Source organism: Teleopsis dalmanni, chromosome 1, assembly GCF_002237135.1.
Source record: "Teleopsis dalmanni isolate 2A chromosome 1, ASM223713v2, whole genome shotgun sequence".
NCBI lineage: Eukaryota > Metazoa > Arthropoda > Insecta > Diptera > Diopsidae > Teleopsis > Teleopsis dalmanni.
This window is the reverse complement of record NC_051846.1, coordinates 151,131,890-151,154,023: the sequence shown is the minus strand read 5'-3', so window position 1 is coordinate 151,154,023 and position 22,134 is coordinate 151,131,890. Positions and strand designations below refer to the sequence as shown.

Sequence of the window (22,134 nt, the reverse complement as noted above, 5' to 3'; positions counted from 1 at the left end):
CACGTCTGCAGTGAATCCAATTAAATTTTTTTTTTTAAATATATAATAAATATATAAATATATAATGTTTATAAATTATATTATATTATTAAATTATTATTTTAATAAACTTTTCTTTTTATTAAATTAACAAAATATCTTTCATTTGAGATTTTGATGTTTTCAAGTATTTGGCGAATACGTGCATGATTTTCGAATACAGATATTCCAACATATTTACGTATATTTTGGTAATTATTGTTTGGTTCTCATCAATTTTTTTTGCTTTTTGTTATTAATAAACAACATAAGCTTTTCAATAGTCTAAACCGACAGTTTTAGCATAGATATATTAAGAAAAAGTGAAAAATGCAAAAAATGTCATCATTTTTCATACAAATTGTATGTGGGTCTGGCCAGACCTTTGAGTACCGTATGTGATGTGTACACCAAAACATGCTTATAATTATCCTTCTGTTAGCTTTATCGCCACGATTTTTTGCAGATCTGTAGTCAATAAAATTGTAGGAGGGTACCTGAAATTTCAAATCGCTAGCTAAATTAGAAATGTATTTAAATTGTGTTTGAAATCAAAAAAGGTCTGGCCAGACCCATGCGCCTATCGGAGGGTTAAGGTTCCAATAGATTTGTTTAGCTAAATGTAATATTAATTACAAAGTACTATATTTATTCAATTAATATATAACAGCACAAAAAGCAAAAGTGCTCGCTAACAGCACTCTGAAAAAATAATGAAAATATAAAAAAAAGTAAAATGATTTATAATGATTAAATTTGCCGAGGATTTGTGTTTTGCAAGTATTTAATAAAATAAAAGAAAAGAATTGTAGCAGTTGTAGAAAAACTAAATTTTTCGAAAAGTTTGTGAAAACTCTGTTCTCAAGCTTTCAATTAAAACCAAAAAAATAAAAAACAAGCATGTTTTTTAAACTATCTATCAAGAACAGAAGATATCCAATTCATGGAGTGTAGAGTAAGATGGAACCGTTGGTAAAAAGTTTAATTCAATTACTGTTTTATAAGAATCCAGTAGGCCAATATGTAGTTGCAAATAGGATTATGGTAAAATATTTAAAAAAAAAATATGCGAGCTCATCATTGTGATTGTTCTCGGCTAAGAGCTGTTGACGGACTTCAATATGTCGTGTGATATTCCCTCATTTCTATCAATTTTTATTAATAATGTTATAGTGATAAATAATGTGAGGGGTCATTATTGAGTCTTCATTCTTGATTAAGACCTCTTGTAGTACTTCAATTAGTCGTCTTAACAACTATGAGACGTCATTATTCTTGATTAGAGCTCTTGAAGTAATTTCGTCTGTCATGCGATAGTATCTCTGTGTTATCGATTTTTGATAACAATGTAATATTATTATCATTTTGATTATGAGCTGTTGACAGACTTTAGTTCTATAGATTTGGAGCTGATTAGGAGCTGTTAATGGTCTTCATATTGCTGTAAAAAAGAGCTCATCATTGTGATTGTTCTTGATTAGTAGCTGCTGACGGACTTCAGTCTGTCGTGCTATAATCTCTAAATTTTGTAGATTTTTAACTTTCCCTAAAACTTGCTGACGTCTATTCTGTTGAAATTATTGTTCATAAAAACTATTTGTCTTCTGAGAGTTTGTATCCTTTTTTTTTGTTTGTTCTAATAGGAGGTAGTTTACTAACGTAGTGCAAATTTTACTACTTGCTGTTAGGTTAGGATAGGTTATATTACTACTGGAAATTGAGAGTTTTACATATGTTGCTGTTTAATACCCGAAGGGCTTAAGATTCTTTCAATCAGCTATTAGTGTATAAAATGTTATTTGATAGAAAGTTTTCTGCAACTCACAGAGATCATCTCTACTTAGTTTACTCTGCTATGCGCAAGCTAAATAGTCTGCGAAGTAATACTATGTTTACATTTATACTTATTAAATTTTTTTATTATATTTTTATAGGGATTTTCTCCATACCATACCAACAATAACAGTGTTACGAGTAACACTATTTTCTATTTTTTTTGTTTTTGTCTGAACGCAAGGTGAATGCTTATACTGAATACGCATCACTTTTGCCCGTCATTCTATACTTTGTCAACACAAGTAATCACATTCTCATTAGCATATCTTTTTCTACATCACTAATTAGTGATCTTGTAGTATTTTGGAATGCTTAAAAGTTTTTAACGATTTATGCATATTACAAATTCAGTTGCCTTTTCCGTTGCTGTGCCAATACGTGGAGTATTCTGTTTATCCCAAAACTCCTTTTCATTTTCGATTGAGACTAATTAACATTATGAGCAGCTTGGGCTTGGAACTAACCGTAAGCTTCTTGGGTCACTTAATTTACACGATGACATTATTTAGAAAGCGTTAAATAATCAGCATCGCCGATCGTGCGAATTTTAAATTCCAGCTTAAGTTTACCTAAAAGGTGCAGTGAAGCCGGCACAAAACTGAATGCGGGCGGTCCAGATATGGTACCTAATAGCCAACAACGGCGATAACAACAACAACAACAACAACAACAACGAGAAATGATTAAAAAAGGAAACGATTTATATGCGTATTGAGGGAATACAATATATTTGGATTTGTGTGAACTAATTGTGGGATTACGTGTTTGTTGGCAATTTTGGTATTGATGTTGCGGCAGCAGGTTGCATGAGTAATCCTTAAAGCAAAGAATTGAAACTTGTTGAAATTACTTCATACCAATATATATATATTTTTTTTGTCCATATATATATTTGCTAACTATTATTGTTGCTGATATGTTCAGCGTTGTTGTTGTTGTTCTTGTTGTTGTTTATGTTGATGATGTTGTTTAAGCTTAAGAGGGTTGCAGTTACTAATAACTGAAAATGTATCTCATTCTAAGCTAAACATGAAATTATTTGGGATTTGTGTATTTTTTTAAACTGTTCTTGGTATACTCACTATATCTTCCGTTTATTTTTTTTTTTTTGTACTCTGTATCCTATTTAGTTGAGAAATTAATTTCAATGTGGTGGCCATATACTTCAACGTGTGTATCTACGTATATATGAAGAACATGAATGCATATATAATTGGCATGAATAATGCTTGAGTAAATGGTATTTTGTTCTTGGCGCCAGTTGGGAATTTATAATATTTTTCTTATTTTGTTTTTTTTTTGTTTTTGTAGTTTTTTGCTGTTGTTATTATTATATAGTAGAGAGAAGATGATGAGACCCATTTCAGCTGTCGTCCGCATATGATTAACAAACTAAATAACCTAAGGCTCTAATTTGCTTGTGATTTATTGTTATAAAAATCTCCTTTAAAGGTGAGCACAAAAAGTAGTCATGCAAATATCGAAAATAAATTTTAAAAATTGATTTATTCTTTTTTTTTTTTTTGATTTTGAATTTAATATAAATTTATTTATAAGAAAAAATAACACAAATTGAGACAAATAACCTGCACATATGTTAGTATTAACAAGCCAGAACAACAGGTTAACACATTCCTTGTTAACTTTGATGATTATTGCCATTAAATATAATTTACTGTTCTGTTGTATCTATAATTTTAAACTATTACTATTAATATTTCGAAATGTTGATTTCAATTTATAATTCACAACAATTTATTGCACAAATGCACAAATAATTAGCAGAAATAATATATCTACGATCGGCGAAACTAACACGCGGGCATCACATCAAAATCAATTATCGCGAATTGGAAATCATGTGAAAAATATCAAATGCATTATTTTTAATGAGAAATCGTCACCATATTTCGTACTTGTTTAATCGTAATTAGTAGAACGTTGTGGTAATAACACTAATAATTGTCATTTAAATGGCCGTAGTTGTTTATTGAATTCAAGTTTGATGAAAATACTCGTTAGATACATCGAGATAACCATAAAAATGCCATAACTATAAATACACAACCAAAGTAATAGCCAAACAACAACAACAACAACACCACAACAACAACCAATTGCAGTCAGTTTTAATAATATTCATATAATGTTTAAACAAGTGTAATTAGACATGAGGAGTGCGATTACGCGAACGCCAAACCAAGCACTTTCCACTAACAAATTTATACACATTATAATAAACTATACGATGGATCCAGCAGGTTAATAGCAAACAGTAAACGCCAATCGGCAAACGGAAAATATTTTTGTCATACTGCCTATCTGTCTTACTGCCTATCTCGCTATCTGCCCATCTGACTATCTTTCTTATTGCCTATCTGACTAACTGTGTGTCTATTTTAATGTCTATCGGTCAATCTGTCTAACCATTGACTGGTTTTTATACACTATAACCGAGCGTTTCTCCATAGGTAACTGTACTCACACGAAGTGTTGGAATTACATGGCGTGTATGTTCAACTCGAATGGTGTAAATTGAGAATTGATCGTGGAGAGCTATTTGTAGTGTTATGGCCAACACAAATGGCTACAAAGAAATCTATTAGCAATTCTTTTAAATAGTTTTTTATGCAAAATTTTTAGAAGGAAAGGATATTTAGTAGAATTGCCATAATCGCCTTTCTATTTAGTAATTAATTAGTAATACAAACGTGTTTAGAAACAAGGTTTTTATGATATGTTTTCTCATTAGTAGAATTACATTATTATGGACACAAGCCTATATATTACAAACACAAAGTGTAAAAAATTAGTTAATAATACTAGATTTGTTATGTATCCTACAAACTACAATATATGTCATTTGTTATATATTTTCTTTAAGTGTTAATATGAGTAAGTACTTATGCCCAGCTTTCTTTTAGTTCATCATTCAATAAATTGAGCGATTATGTACATAGTTGACCTTATTCACCTATTTAGTCGCATTCAAGACTATTTTGGTGTCAAAATATATCTCAGTTTCGGTAAACACTTCAACTTTGGAGTCAAATCTATATTTCTCAACCATTTCAAATAGATAATCAAGCAAATCAAATAGGTCGGTAAACACTTCTACATTGGTGTCAAATCTCTTTTTCTCAGTAGTTACTATTCTGTGTTGGCTCGAATACAGATTGTCACTGATCGTGCTGGTTGGAAAAGGTTACAGGATACGTCCAAAGATGACACACGTTTGTAATGACCAACTAAGTAAGTAAATAAGTAATATCAAATCGTCGTCCAAACAATTGGTTATATCTTGTTTTAAAATTTTATTTTAAATAATCTTTTGAACTTTCTTGATGTTTGCTGAACATCATTGCATCTAAAGACGTGCAGAACTTTCAGCGTTTTCTGTACCTATAAAACCATGTTTGAATTCAACCTATTTTTCTTGAAAAGTAATACGACATCAACAAACTAAAACATATGATATATAATAGAAAACCTTTATTCCGAATATTACATATATGGCATTACCAAAACTCTTATGAGCTCTCAACTAAAGATCAGATTATAGAGATTATGGCATCACTGAAACCACTATGAGGTGTCGAATAAACATCAAATTGTTGTGAGTTTTTGGAAAAGTTTGCAGGTTGGCAATAGTGCTTTCATCTATATGGAATGCTATAAACTCATTAAGTCATTTGTTTTTTATATGGTATTCACAGGTTTTTTAATAGCTTAAGAAATTTTTAAGAGAATTGTAATGGGTTATAGGTCACCTATAAGTAAAGTTTAACAAATTTTGTTAAATTCGAATAAAATTCTACTATTCAAATTCTTTCGATAGCTTTCAAAATACAAAAGACATTAAAATATTTACCTCTTTAAGCATTTATCTTCAATCACATAATAATTTTTCCTTCAAGTGACAAATATTTCAAACTATCTCTGTATAACTGATCAAAATTAGCCAACAAAATCGCTTGAATTTATCAAATTAAATTCGTTAAGTTGACAAATACTTTTGCTACTTGGAAGCGGGCAAGTATTTCGCGTATAATTTGTGATGTGACAGAAGCAATCTCGATTCCAATTCAACGCAAGACAAGTTAAGTTGCCACTTGGAATTGCCGCAACCTCAGCGGATGCCAGGCGCATACCAGGCAAACGAGACTAGATGACAAAATACCTAACAAGAAAATTGGCATAAAATTTGAGGAAAAACTTGCGATGCAGCGAAGGCAATTGAAAAACTGTTCGATTTAAATGCAATAATCACAGCAACAACAACTTCTGCATATTTTAGTTATTTTCCTCAACCGAACAAAAATTTCCTCAAGTCTTTGATATTCTCTTATTGACATTTTCAAGTGTTTTTATTAATAACGTTTTGCGGTATTTGACGAACATTGCCGGGAATTTACATAATTTTTTGTAATCAAAACTAAGATAAATTTAATCTATTATATTCAAAAACTCATAAAAATGTAGATAAACTAATTATGAATGATTTATGTGAAATATATTTGACGGGGAATAGCTTTCGTAAGATTTAAATGGCATGGAACTAGGATTTATAAGATGAAGAGTGCTGTGATTGAAACTAGTTAGTTCAATGGTTGTGTAGCACAGGTGATATATGTAGCACAGGTCTTCAGTAGTATTATAAAGGACTCCGTTGGGTCTATGATTATTTTGTCAACAGTATTTCTGGTAAATTTAATCTTAAAAATTTGAGAATAAAACAGTGATATAGTTTAGAATAGAAGGGCAGTGATTTTGCGTTCTATAATTGTTTGACACTATAGATTCTGCAAAAGTATTGACCCATCACATTGGATAACTTGGTATATGTTACTTTTGAGACAGCATTTTATTATAATTCCTACAAGTATAGAGACAAAAGTCTAATTTTTCTATGCAATCAATTTGATCATATAATAATCCATTTTTTCCGTATGGTACGAGATTTCCGGATAAATACATCGTTTATTAGCTGTTTAATTAATACTACGAATTTACTTACAAAATACCCACTTTTGACAATAAGCGGATTTGTTTGTAAAGCTTCACGGAAAAATTCATTACTTCTTATATAGGTATATACACATATTATATACTTATTTATATACAAATTTATATAATATATATTGTTTATATATGGTATGTTTCTATGTATATAAGATATACATGTATGTCAGAGATTTCCGTCCATTTCTTACATTAATATGTTGTAAGGTGACTCAGAGTCATTCGCACAAGTTTATAAGAAGAATTTGGGTAGAAAAGCTAGGTGAACTGAAAGGACTAGCATTATGTAGTCATAATTTTAAAACGTGGTCACAAATCTGCCCAGAATTTCCAAAGCATAAAGATTGACAAAAGAGCAAGTAACGCCTATACCGTATTAATGAAGCATAGATGTGCACTGATAAAATATCTCAAATATCTTAAATTTAGTACTAATCCAAGATTAACTGTGAGGACAGCCATTTCATCGCAAGAGGAAACTGTTGATGCATTCCAAAATCATGTTTTCAGGGTAATGACTTTACTGGGCGAGAAATGTCTTACCCAATTAGTTTAAGTGTATGCAAAAGACTGTAGATCATGTAAGAGTAAATTCTATTTCATCGCTTTAGATCTTTAGACTGATCTATTTAGTGCCTCTCATACAATAATTACTTGTATAGTAACTATAACTAAGTTTTAATGGTAATAAAAGAAGCAAATACTCGTATGTATATAATTGATGGTTATGTGTTATAATTGTAAGTATGGCAGTAGGCTGAATAAATATTTATTCACTGTTAATAATTTAAATAAAAGCTATTTTCCGGGAAGTTTGACATTGCTCGGTAATAAAATCAGAACTAAAGTGAAGCGAAAATAGAAATCAATTGTAACACTTAAGTCGATAGGAGCAATTGTGACATTAAATTGTCTTTAATTTAAGCATACATTTTAATTTATTGCATTTACACACTTGCCGTGTACACTGCAATAAATAAGCAATCAGAACAACATGCAATGAACACGAGCTGCAACAATTGCTCCGGACTGTTGACTACTGACAAGGTTGTTGCTATTGTAGCTGCTCCTGGTGTAAACGCTACAGCGCGGCCGTGCAATTAACTTTCTTATAAACGAAATCGCAGCAAAAAATCGTAATGGCAATTGATCAACTTCAATAAACACTGATCGAGACATCAACAATAAAAAAGGTTGAGAACAGCAACAGCAACGGCAATAGCAGCAATAGCGGCAGTAGCAACAGCAACTACGGGCACAACAATTCCTAACAAAAGTGTTGTCATTCAATTAGAACGCAAAAGGGGCAACAAACAAAGCCCAATAACGACAGCAATAACAGAGCAATAACAGCAATAACAGCAACTGCAACAACTGAAATTATTGCAGAAAAATCAACAACAAAAAAATCAACAACAAAAAAAAAATTAAAATCGTTTACGTTGTGCTAAACTGAAATTATGTGACAATATTTTAACGATGACGACGTATCAATCGATCCGCACCCAATTTTCTGTTTAAGGATGCCAGACTTTAAGCCATAATTTCAGTTGCCGGTAAGTGCCAGAGTTGTTGGTGTCAGACAAAGCGTGTAACCGCAACAGTAATCAACACGTCAAGAAACGCGACATTTTTACGAGTGCAATTGTTTCTTCACCAATTCGTCCGTCCATCCGATCGTCTGTCCGTCTGTCCAACAACCCAACCATCCGTACAATCGTAACTGAAAATGGCTAAAAAAAAACAAGTAAGTGGTGGCAAATTTCAGTAAAATGCAATTGCAGGCAGATAATGATGGATTGTTGAATATGTATGCGCGCACCCATGCACCATGCACCATACACCATACACCATATACCAGGTACTCAGTTACACATTCACTTAGCAATGTAAAATTGCAATGAAATTAGCGCTTCGTTGTCAGCAATGCACTGACATGAGCAATAAGAATTTTTACATTTTCTCTGGTGTATTTTGTGGAAAAAACTTGCCTTCTCCAAGCATTCACACACCATTTTTGGACATGCAGTAGAGATACTATGTATGAGCACTGCTGCCTTGCCTGCCTGAAGCGGGCAATTTTTTATAATTTTCGCGAAATAATTGGTAATGCATTAAAGGCCAACCGAGCAGCTAGAAGGTGTTAGTTCTGCACTTTATTGACAAACTATAAATAATGAGTTGAAAAGTGTAGAGCAATATGCACTACAGCCCATGTACGTGATAGAATTATAGTTGGAAAAACACTTAATAAAATCTATATAAAGTATGGTGTATCTATAAAGTGTAAAGTATATGCGCAAAAACAAAAATTAACTATAAATAGTAAATGGTATAAGAGCTTTACTGCAAATTGCAGCTTAATCAAGTCATTACCTTAGTTTACTCATAAAAAGTATTAATAATTAAAAGTTATTACATTAGAGACCACACAGAATTGACATTCTTTTTTTAACGTTTTTTAACGTGCCCGAGGAACAAATAAAAAGTTGTGACAACAACCTACAGTAGTTTGATACAAAGAAAAATATCTTTTATAATATATGATTATATCTTAAGATACTCGCATAATTAAAAATAAAACAAGAATTCTTATGACTCTGCACACTTTGAGTTGTTGGCACTTGGAAACTTAAACACCCAGCAGGACATCATCTACAACAGCCTCGGAGTTGTCAACGAGTGTCTTTCGCTTTCTCAGGCACATTAAAATGCGTGTGAGACTTTATATTATTTTATTCTGTCACATGCAATATGCAAAAAGATAAAGTTGCACTTAGTCTAGGCAGGTTGAGGTGCAGACATGTAACTGCATTAAAAACACTTTAATCTCAAAGTACAGACAAGACAAAACATGTTTCACAGCAGCATTCAAGTTAATTTCATAAAATAAAATGTGTCCTTACAAAGTACTCGATCCCAGCGGGTTAGCTAAGGCGTTATCTCACAAAAAGTTTAGTTGAAGCAATGAATGTTTATTTTATTTAAAATTAAAACTATTATTAATAATTAAGCATTTTATGTTATATGACATAAATCCATTTCGAATAGAAAAATGTGGTAATAATAAGAAAAGCTTCAAGTTCAGACAGTCTGCAAAAAAATCTGCAGACGTATAAAGATTGATAAGATCAAATTTCTTGACATTTGTAGTCCAAAAACAATATATGGACAATAAAACCAACAGAAACACTACTTATGATAGTTATTTGACGTTATCCGAAACACGTGTATGATCAGCCCTTTAATGAATGAAGTTTTTTAATCAAGTAAATTTTTGGGTTGACCATATACCTAACTGTTTTGGATAATGCTAAATCCATCCTATCTAACATAAATGGTCTTTGTGAAAATATGTTAATTGAATTGAGTTGACCATATAACTGTTTCGGATATCGTTCATGTGATCTGTTGATGTAATTCTCCATAAAGAAGTTGAAAGGATTAAATTATCAGACAGCCGTTTAATCAATTAACTCTTTTAATCCAATAAATTTTTAGGTTGACCATATAATTGTTTCGGATAAGATCAAATATACCACGTTTGTGGTCTTTGGAAAATTCTATTGAATTAATTTTTATAGTCCAATATACGAACAATGAAACCAACAGAAAGAAAACTGATAATGGATATTTTGTTATACCCGAAACTACTTCATGGTCAGTCCAAGAATTTACTTGATTCAAATAGTTTCTTTTGGGTTCGAAAACTGTTACTAATTAAATAGGTATTATTTTATATTATTTTTATTATTATAGTATTATTTTTTATTCTCAAATATAGCAACTCGTTAGTCATTACTTAAATTTAATTTCAAGTGGACTAATAATAATTTTTATTTTATAATCAAAATGTACTTAAATCCGGTAAATAAAATTTAAATGGTTAATTATTTTTTCAAATTGAATTACACATATGTTATGGCAGCGGTTCAACCTTTTTTGAAAATACTTCTCAAGCCAATATCGGATTGGCAAATTCACACTTCACTGCAACAACTTCATCAGAAAGCTTACCGGAATGTAAGAAAATTCTTCCCTAAATATGAAAATACTACAATATGATTCTCAGCACCATGACCTTTATAGTCAATGGATGAAATCTTCATTATAGTTTTAGTGTGTTAAAGTATCACATTGTGAGTTTTAATGTCTTACACCAGCCGGAAAAAAAGTGGCTTAATTTTGGTAAAGGTATGAGTATAGAGAGCTCCACTCCATTTGCAAAACTTACTGTTACGTGATAGGGTGCAATGCCCTCTCCATATGCATAACTTCCGAAGAAGTAAGTTAAGCAGCGGACATTGGGAATATGTTGACCAATGATTGAAAATAGTGTGTTAAAGGCTTATTAACGCTGGGTGACAGTTTGGTTTTATACCCATTTTCAGACAGACTTTTAACCATTCAAGTTGTAGCTCAACTGTTAGGGTTAAACCTGAAGATTTCAAAATATGTTTAGCACACTACGTGCAACTTAGTAAGCATTTTTTGGGATTTAAGTTGTTCCATTTAAGCAGCTCAATTGGAGTCCCAACAGATCTGGAGATTGCAGAACAGAAACAGTTTAGTGAGCTACATACACCTTATGATTCATATGGTAACGCTTTATGATGACCAAAATATACAAATTATTATTAATCTTCCCACCTATAACCAAAATTCTTACTTTAACTAAACAAAAAAATACAATTATTTATCTAAAAAACCTAAAAAATATTATTCATTGACTGACTTAACCATGTGGTTATTTTACAAGACCCGGAGTTTGTTATTAATGTAGCTGTAGAAATAAAGTATAGTATTTTTTAATAAAATTGATTTAAATATACTGAAATTTTTTTACCAATCGTATTTAATTTAAGTGACGTTGTTAATTTAAGAAAAATACAAAATTGCTTAATTAGTTGTAAATTATTGAAGTAGATAGTCAAGTTGAATGAATCTGCATCAAAGCATTACCGAGAAATCGAATTTAAATAAAAAAATAATAAAATACTTAACAAAGGGTCGCTTAAAAAATGATAGTGAAGAAACAAAAATAAAATAAAAATACAACTTAATTAATAAAACTGGATTCATTCTTTGGGACATTAAAATTAATCGGCGATTTATGCATGTTTGGACCACACTGAGAAGCCTAAAGTATTACGTAGACTCCGAACTTTGCATGGAAATTAGTAGACAAAAACTGTCAGCTAGGTAGCCAGTGACAAAATCTGTAAGCCACCCAAAGACACGTTTAAGCGAGGTGTGAGGTAAATTGCAAAGATCCAAATTTGTGACAAAATTATACAGAAATAAATTTAAAAAAATTTACAAAACAAAAGAAAAAAAAAAATAACCCAAGGAAATTAGTAGACAAGTGTTTAACGTAAGCCAAAGCCAATATATTGGATCCGTGTATGAGTACCCGTAAAGGCACGATAAATATTTATAAATAAGATAAAGCAACAGAGTGGAAAATCTTAATTAAGCCGTAATGAATAATAAAGCGAGTCATTGGATTACAAGATTTTCATATAAATGAAAATTAAATATACAAAAATCTACACTAAAATTAAAACAAAATACGTAAACGGATATGGGTTCGAAATTTTGAGGCATTTATATTCTCTTGTGCGATGATGCAAACTCCATGCAAGTCACTGATTGAAACCACATGATGATCACGACACAAAACTGTAGCAATTTACTTACTGTCCATTGGTATTTAATGGTCTCCGTCGCTATCCAATGATCAGCCAATTCTGTCACGTTTCTCTAGTAACTATTTTGAAAAAATACTGCAATACTGCAATATTGGAATAGAAAAAAAAACTTATAGAAAAGTTTCTCTAAGTGATCGAGTAAACAAGCAAAAATTTGTTTGTTTGCCTTTTTTGGGGGCGGCGTCTAACCATTTTCGACTTCGCTACATTAGCATTGCCACCAGAACGTCGCCAGCCACAAGATGAAATAGGCGCACAGCCTCCCACAACAGTTGCTGCAATCCATGTGCGCTGCTGCTGCTTTGCATATAAGCAGCGCCGATGCTTATAGTCAGTCCCAACAGTTGTAGTTGCTCCTACCGAGACGATGATCAATTCTGCGCACTTTGGCATGCCATTAGCCTTTTTTGCAGCAAACGCCATACAACATTCAAAACATATGTAGTTGAGGCCAGCGGACATATATAGAATGCCTCGTTTTCGTCTTCATCTTCAACTTTTTAGGTAATTTTACATTTAGTTTACATACACCATTTGCAAATTGAGGCCAAATCAATATCGTTGCCGTCTGTCCGTTTCAGTAGAATAGAAGCATATTGTGTCTTATGGATGGGCGCAGCCATTATTATTCGCTAGAATTTCTTGACGACGAATTCCTCAATTGTTCGCTTGCTGATCTTAAATGCTGACAATTACGTTTCGTTACGTTACGTCGTGTTACGTAGTTGTTGTTGACAGTTTGTGCTCATATATGGTTGCGTATTATAAACGCTCTGTGATTTCGCGTTGGTTAGATGTGGGGAGTGTAAGCTGAGAATCAAATTTATCAATAAGACACCAGAGACATCAAAGTCAAATGACGAAAGCATAAATTATTTTCAAATCAGTGAAAAAATAGATAAAAAAATCTATTTATAATTGGTTGCTTTATAAAATCCAATAGAAATCTGAAGCCATTTGATTGATTATTAGCTTAATGTTTTCTTTTTTTTTTTTTCAATAAATTATAATTGATTTATTTGATATGAAGGATATTAATTTAATGTGACATTTTACTTATACTTAAACTATACGTCACCTATCAGATGATGAAGACATTTTTAAAAATATTTCACAATTATTTAATTAAAATTTAAATTTAAAAAAATGAATTGAATTTTGAATATTGATGTTTTAGTTAGATATACAAGACGTGACTCACACTTTTGGCAATAGAATTTAAAATTATTTTGTTTAAATATATTTATTTATTTTTTTTCGATTTATTTTCTTAACTCTAGAATTGTTTAAAATTTGTGATATTATTATTCCATCCTTTGTTCATATAATATCTATATACTTTAAGTCACTCACATTGAACACTCACTAAACAAAAACAAACAGCCAAAACGCGTTGTGTATAAATAACATAGAGACAACCACGAAGCGAAATTTATGTCAGGACATTTTTAAAAACAACTACAACGTATTGTAGATTATAGTTACCATTGTGTAGTAGCCTAATGTTACTAGAAAGTGAGAAAGAAGTTAGGCTAAAGTTGAAAGCTTAGTTTTAGTTCTGAAACTAATTTAATTTTTAAAGGTGAGGTTAGGTCATACAGGTGATCATAAGGATTTGTTTAGATCTATTGTCCGTACCATAATGTTTCCGCATAAAAACTCATAGAATCTTCAAAAATCAATAAAAAGAATAAATATATTGTAGCTCCCGAAATTATTTCAATTAAGCAAATTTTAATGATTACAATTATTTATTTTTATAGGAATTATTTATTTTATTTTATACTATTAAAGAAATACTTATTAAGGGTAAACTACCTTAGTTCCTGAAATAAATTTGATTTTAAAGTTGATTACGACAAAAAAATATATTTTTGTAATAGACACTATTTTCTAGTAGATTTATTTTCTTTTAAAATTTTTTTAAATTTGAAACCTACAAGGACTAGTATTATATATATTTTTATATTTATATATTTTTATATTTATTTTTATATATTTTTATATTTGTGCTTTTAAAAATGAATTTAAATTTTTTTAACAACATAATATCTTTAGCAGGGCCTTTAGAAATCAAAAAAATTTACTTATGTCCGGGTGATAGACTTAAACGAAGTATAAGTGACCTTTGTTATACATATTTACATTTAATTAAATTACTCTTAGTAATTACGAATAAATTACTGGCATAATATTAGTCGAGTAATGCATCTCCTGTAGTCCTCATTAATAATCAGTACTTATAACAATAGCTAATATATTTCTTCGGAATGTATATCCTTTATCAACTTCAAGTACTTGAAGTATAATGCTTATACCAACATAAATTTAAACATTTTTAAATTGAATATTAAACTACCACATTTCTTCAAACTGTTTCTTTCGATAACACATAATACGTGTTGTATTATCAATAATCATATCCATCTATTTATTATAAGTATCATCACACAAATTTTGCTTTAAGATCATTAGAAGTGAGAACTTAATAAGTGGTTATAGACGACGACGAAGAAAACGTAAATTGTAAAACTTAGCACAAAATACAAACAACACTTGTTCAATACGATCACGTAAAGAAATGCAATGCTATTTTTTAATAACATTGCTGATATAAATTGTTTGCTGTATTTACATCAAGACACCAAAATTCAATTGTTTCTTGTATTGCTCCTCATATTTTTATTTCGGTACGATTACTGAAATGCATTGTTTTCAGTAAGGTACAACGACTCAGCTGATTTCTTACAGCCCAACTAATTCAGTCTTCCACCACAACGTATTGTGGCTGTTTTTATAAATGTTTTACTACAAATTTCGCGTTGTGGTTGTTTTTTTAACTACCACAATGCATTTTCATCATTATTTCAATACTTTTCTTTCAATTTTAAGCCTTATATATACAAACATATAGTCAATATTTGTATTTTTACAATATAAATTATGAGTAATTTACTGACAAAATAACTGATGTATCGAAAAACTGGATAACAAAATAAATATCTTTTATTAATTAAAAATTGATTATATATTACGATTATTGTTGAAAAAAATGAATTGAAGTCAGCTCAAATTTTGTAGTACTTTCTAAACAATTTTTGGAATACTAAATATTAAACAACCTTTCAAGTGATGACTTAAAATGAAACCTCTGCTAGAGTTTCAATAGACTTCAGAATTATTTATTTAATATTTATTTTTAAAGTAATTTTTTAATTAATTTTTTATTTAAATATGTTACGTGCAAGTAAGTTATATCTCTAACATTTTATGCGAATAAAATTCAATTTCTTTCTTGCCACTCAATTTATTTTGTGCCACTCACCGTTCATATATATCATATACATACTCTAAGTGTAAATGCGAGTATATATAATATCACTTATAATACAAATATGCCTGAACTATGAAATTTCCACTTATACGTATAAAATAATCAAAGGAAAATTTCGAATTTCCCACAAATACGCCGCTGCATTGAAATCTTCAAAGCCCAGCGCCGCCATGGCATTAGCATCTTTAACAATAATGCCAGCTACTAAAATGACTTAGATAAGCCACTGTTAAAAGCCACCAACAGCACTTAAGGCCGGCCTTACCTGTGCTGGTGGCAAGCGCAGCAGAGACCGAAGAAAATAAATAGATATGAGTGTTCGCAATGAATTGATCTGCGTGCGAAGTGAAATTGTGGCTTCCGCAGCTCCAACGACACGTTGCTCGTGCATGTACCATGACATTTTTAGATTTGTGCGGAATTAAAATTTTACTTCGAGACTAACTAAGCACATGTGGCCGAGCACATACAATATGTAAAATATGATTAATAAGTGTCAAAAGTTGACTATTGCCAGCATAAAATGGGCAATTTTATAAGAAAATTATGAAAATTATGCATTTAGCTCGGTGGGTAAATGGTGTGCAGCAAGCACATTGCACTGAATGCAATGCGCTGTGCCGCTGATAAGTAAGTGCTTGATAGTAGCATGCAAATGCTGCATTTGTGACCACCATGAAAGTCAGTAGTCAGCAGTCAGCAGTAACATCTGAAAGTACAAAAAGAATAACACCAAAAGCAGCAAAAGGTGCCACATGCAATCCCATGCCACAACACTGGCGAACAGCAAAAGTGGCCATACTGCGGTATGGTATGTATGGTAACAGGCCATAGCAGCAACAACATTGGAGGCAAAATGCAAGAGCAAGTGGGTAACACTGATAAAGGTGTTCGTTGCGGCGACATTAGCGCCCTCGATTCGTTACTGGTTATGTTGAGATACAAATACGTGTTTGCTATCAAAATTTATGCTTTGACCGGCTTAAGTACCTTAATGTGGGTACATATATACGTATGAGTGTATGTGTGTGTGTGTGTGTGAAAATAAGTATATGATCTGTTTCGATTGATCCGGTGCTCCGGTGCTGGTGCTGGTGTTGGTGGTAGTGTTGATAGTGAGAGAGCGGCTTATATTAAAAGATATTCGGTAGCTGCTAGACTTGGACATTAATCGATAACACTTGAGTATTTTTTCATGTTTCAAGGCGAGCCATTAAGCGATTGTCAGCAGCATGTTTTGCTGTTTCAAATGCGGCACTTGCAAGCGTACGAGTATGCGATAAGCCGAGGTGAGGAACAGCAAAGGAAGTGTAAAGTAGTACATAAACTGTACATTGCAACATTAAAATACAGTGCAGCAAAAGTTAAATTTGTGCCTGCATATAAAATAATTTTAATGAAATTCCTTTTTGGCGAGATACACTTTAATTGTGAACTTCACCTCAGCCCATCCGGCGCAGCCCGACGCGGCACGGCTGGCACGGCACGGTGCTGTGCTAATGATTGCCAAAAGTGCAGCTTCTGTTGGTATGTGGCAATTATTTTAAGACAAATTTATTTGCACGTTGGCATCTTAACCCGCACATTGCCAGTTAAATTATTTTAATTTAATGCGTACAAGTCGAGGCGGTAAGAATTACCTTACTAACTTTGAGGCTACTGTTTAGCATTCAGGATGACTGTCTGCATGTCAGTATATAGTAGAGTAGAGCAGGGTCGAGGTGGCTTAGCGCGACTAGGTATGGTGCGACTGGACACTAAAGTGTTAATAACAAATGGTGGCATGTTTTTCAAAAAAATGTCACTTAATGGCAGGAAGCGAGGCTTTAGTTGCCAGTCTTGCCAGTTTTGCCTGCCTTGCCTTCTTCAGGTCCATTGCATGTCACTTTGAGTTAAGTAGTGACTCTGGCGTTCGTCCTTTTACAACTTAACACTTTAATTGAAACGAATGCTGCTTTGACATTAAGTGACAATAAATTAACAAAGTTGCCGCCACAGCGTAGGTGATTCTTTTAGAGCAACGCAACCTGCACATTTCACAATCATTAATGGAGCTATACGCGCAGGTATGACGATTTCAAAGTATCTCTTGTATTGTAAAGTATCTCTTGTGAGTATTTTGTGACGTTGAGTATTCGGCAGTCAGTGTTTACCATTCAATAAAATAGTTTAATTTTTTATATTTATTTTGTTTTTGTTTTTTGAATGAGCATAAATAAAACACATAGGGTTTTTGTATGTATAATTTTTTGTTTCAACAGACTACTTGAGAGCTGCTGAAATACAATCTTATGTAAATTAGCCTGAGAACAACAGGTTCGGATACACGTTTTAGCCTGAGAATTTTGTGTGCTGGTGACACTATAAAATATCACTTAAGATAACTGAATGACATATAAAATCGAAGAAGTTTACGATTTCAGGTGAAAGCAGTTTTATGTTGTTGTTGCGATGCTGTGCCGTGTAGCTTCGACAGGCACAGTGACCTGCACAGTAGCTGCTTTTAAACTACAAAAATTTATTAGTTTTGCTAATGAGCGGATGTAAATTCATTAAGAAACAAAAATAGAAACAAAAATGTAAATATTCAATTTGAGTTCTGAAGATTTATGCAAATTACGAAATTTGTTATTATTGTATATATCAAAACCTGTTGGAGAAAATTATGTTGCCTTTGGCATGAGACCATAACTTCAAACTCTAAATACTAATGCCACATATGGAGATTTTTGAAAAATCACCACGATTAGGAAGTTTCTATTTCTATTAATTAAGGATTTATTAAGAGCTTTGTAATTCACAAAAGAGGACAGAGTTTTTAATTTTGGAAAATTGGAAATTACTTTAATATGTAATTACTTCAGTATTCTTAGGGTCTAACTAACTTAAGTCTAACTTAAGTCATACTTAAGAAATTGACTTAATTCAGCATTTAGAGACATTGCTGCCTTTGGCATAAATGGCTTCAAACTTTAAAATCAAATTTCCATATAGTTTGTTTCAAGTAAGATTTATTAAAAGGGTTAAAGTTTTTAATTTCGAATCTTAGATTTATTATATTTAAGAATATTTGAAAACTTTAACAAGTAATGACTTCATTATACTTAGAGTCGCGCTTTTACAATTCGTACCTTAAGTCACAAAACTGGCTTAAGTCATGCTTAAAAAATCAAGGTTGGTGACTTAATTCAAACTCATAATACAGAAGCTTATGTAGGCAGAGTTGAATACTTCAATATGTAATTACTTCAGCATATTTAGGATCGATCTCACAGTGGAAATTAAATCTTAGTACTGAGTTAAGCCATGCTTAAGAAATCAATTCTGCAGACTTAATTTAGCATTTAAAGAGAATTATGTTGCCTTTGTTATGAAAACATGGCTTTAAACTCAAATAAGAATTTATATCAACATACTAACATATAAATATTTTTGAAAAACAACCATATTTAGGAAAAACCTGTTTACAGGAGGACCTATTAAGAGCTTTTTTTTTAATCCACAGAAGAGGTTGAAGTTCTTAATTTTGAATATTTTTTTTTTTTTTTTAAAAACATATATTTATTTATTGCATCTTCTCTTAAAATGAGACTAACAATAAGTTGTAAAATCTTATAACTAATTACATAATGTTACAAATTTTTATTTTAACTATACATTGTATAAAATAAAATAAAATAAGTAAACCTTATATCACGAACCTCACTTAGATTAATAGGTTAAATTTCATTGGAGTGAATGTTAGGTGGTTTCTTAAGAAAGTGGTTCAACTTTAACAGATTACTAAAAAGAAAGGTGCGGTTTTTACTTCAAGCTGTTGAATATTAATTAACGGCTGGACGGTCAGCTCTTTTTAGGCGGGAAGCAATGGATAGAAGTGCGAGATTTCTTGCAAGGGATTAACATGCTCTGTCAGCCTTTTATTGTATTTTTTTCTTATATTGTCAAATTCAGCTTTAACTAGGGGAATTTGTAGATCTCGGTGTATACTTTCATTCCTAATATACCATGGGGCACCAGTGATAATTCTTATTATTTTTGACTGAGCTCTTTGTATAATTTCAATATTTGAAGCACTAGCATTGCCAAATAGCTGGAGACCATAAGTCCATATTGGTTTTATGATGCTGTTATACAAGAGTACTTTACACTCTAGGCACAGGGAAGATCTGCTGTTAATGAGCTAATGCAACTTAGAGGCTTGGAGCTTCATCTGAATTTTTTTGGCTTCAATCTGTTTGCGCTAAGTCAGTCGTCTGTCTAGGTGGATACCTAAGTACGTTATATTATCTGCTTGTGGTATGGGAATGTTGTTTAGTAAAATTGTTGGAGATGTACTCCGATTTAAGGTAAAAATGACGTGTCTACATTTTAGTTCGTTAATTTTAATTCGCCATTTTGACAACCATTTCTCCACCCGATATAAGTGAGATTGAAGTTGGTTTGAACCTAGCACAGCGTTTCTGTTTCGGCATAAAATTGCCGTATCATCGGCAAACGTTGTGGTGATAACTGAACTACTTATCGGGATATCAGATGTGTAAAGTACATACAATATAGGGCCAAGAACACTTCCTTGTGGAACGCCAGCTTCTATTGGGAAATTATTCGAAGTATATGATTTGCATTTCACTTTAAAGCTTCTATTATGCAGATACGATTCTAGAACTGAGTGGACATTTGCAGGTAATGAATAGCGTATCTTATATATGAGTCCATTATGCCATACTTTATCAAATGCTTGTTTAACATCGAGGAATACCGCGGAACAATGTTCTCTGAGCTCAAATGCGTGTCTTATTTCATTCGTTATACGATTCACTTGCTCAATAGTTCCATGTTTTTTCCTAAAACCAAACTGGTGGGACGGTATTAAGTTTTGAACGTCAAGGAACGGTTTTAGCATGGTTTTAGAAAGGCATGGCAGTAAGCTTATTGGCCTGTATGAAGAGGCAAGCGTGGGGTCTTTACCTGATTTATGAATCATGATAATCATGGATGTTTTCCACTCTGTTGGATAAAAGCCAAATTTAATTATGGCATTAAAAAGTCTTGTGATAAAATTTATGGCCAAAAGGGGTAAGTTTTTTATCATGATGGGTGAGATATTATCATATCCCGGTGCTTTTTTGCAATCTAACTTGTTTGTGCTAGTATTATAGAATAAATAACCAGGAATAGAAAAGAAATTTTTGTTAGTTAGATGTGTTTCTGAGCAAAGCATTACATCCACACTTTCTCGAGACATGAAATTTGTGAGTTCAAGTTTATGTTGGCTTAAGCCGTTTGCATTCCATGTACAAATTTTTAAAGTACTCATTATTTAGACAAAAATTTGCATTAATTGGCTTTGCATTTTAACTATCTCGTTAAGAGTAGTTTGCATGATTGACATGAACTGAGTTAAGCTCTGAGTGAGAGTGGAGATCATTATTTCCAAACTATTACTTTGAACTGGAGGGGCTTATTGCTTGTCAGATTTAACGACATTAGCAAATGAAACACCTCGTGTAACAGGCTTAAAAGTTAAAGGTTGAGGTACTTTAACTAATTTAATGGTGTTGCTTCTTGTAGGATTACGCAACGCTTCTTTCTGCAGAGCTAACCTGTGCTTCAGTTCTTTATAAATGGGACAGCCTCTGTAGTTTGCAGTGTGATTTCCACTGCAGTTGCTACATTTTTTGGAGTTGGTATCCTTTAATGCTTTTTTATCGCATTCGGAACTATGGTGAAGCTCGCCGCAAGCTACGCACACTGTACTAAGAGTGCTATATGACTTAGTATGGCCATACTCTTGGCAGTTTGTGCATTGCACCGGACCATTTCTTTTGTGGGGCTCCTCAACGCTAATTCTGCGGTGAAGTAAATACTGTAGGTTGTAGATGGGATGGCTCTCATCTTTTTTAAGCTTAGAAGCTTCCGGGTGAAGTTCAACTTTGAACATAGGTTGTGGGATTTTATCTTTGTTAACAATGTTTATAACTGTTATCTCAATGGGGTCTACATCTGATTCGATACCTTTAATTACGACAACAAGGCCCTTACTACTCTTTAGTTGGTATGTGTAGTAATTTTTTTGCTGTCTTCGAAATATTTGGTTATGACTCTAAAATTGTTTTCAGTGTCGATTTGGATTTTGGTTTCGTGTATATTGCCTCTAGTTATAGGAACAATATGAAAAGTATTATTTCCAATCAGACTTGCAAGGATTGT

The 22,134-nt window shown here is 32.0% G+C and overlaps 2 protein-coding genes across 2 annotated transcripts in view; one reads left to right on the top strand and one right to left on the bottom strand.

The window, feature by feature from the left end:
• LOC119666448 (optomotor-blind protein-like) overlaps positions 1–13,010 on the bottom strand; it is a 31,425-nt gene extending 18,415 nt beyond the window's left edge. The window contains exon 1 of the mRNA XM_038075725.1: positions 12,754–13,010. Within this exon, the coding sequence (XP_037931653.1) occupies positions 12,754–13,010 (257 nt within the window). The remainder of the gene's footprint in view (positions 1–12,753) is intronic.
• A 3,586-nt stretch (positions 13,011–16,596) lies between these two features.
• The window catches only part of LOC119666447 (optomotor-blind protein-like), a 6,377-nt gene continuing 839 nt past the window's right edge, over positions 16,597–22,134 (top strand). The window contains exon 1 of the mRNA XM_038075724.1: positions 16,597–16,732. Coding sequence (XP_037931652.1) covers positions 16,597–16,732 — 136 coding nt within the window. The remainder of the gene's footprint in view (positions 16,733–22,134) is intronic.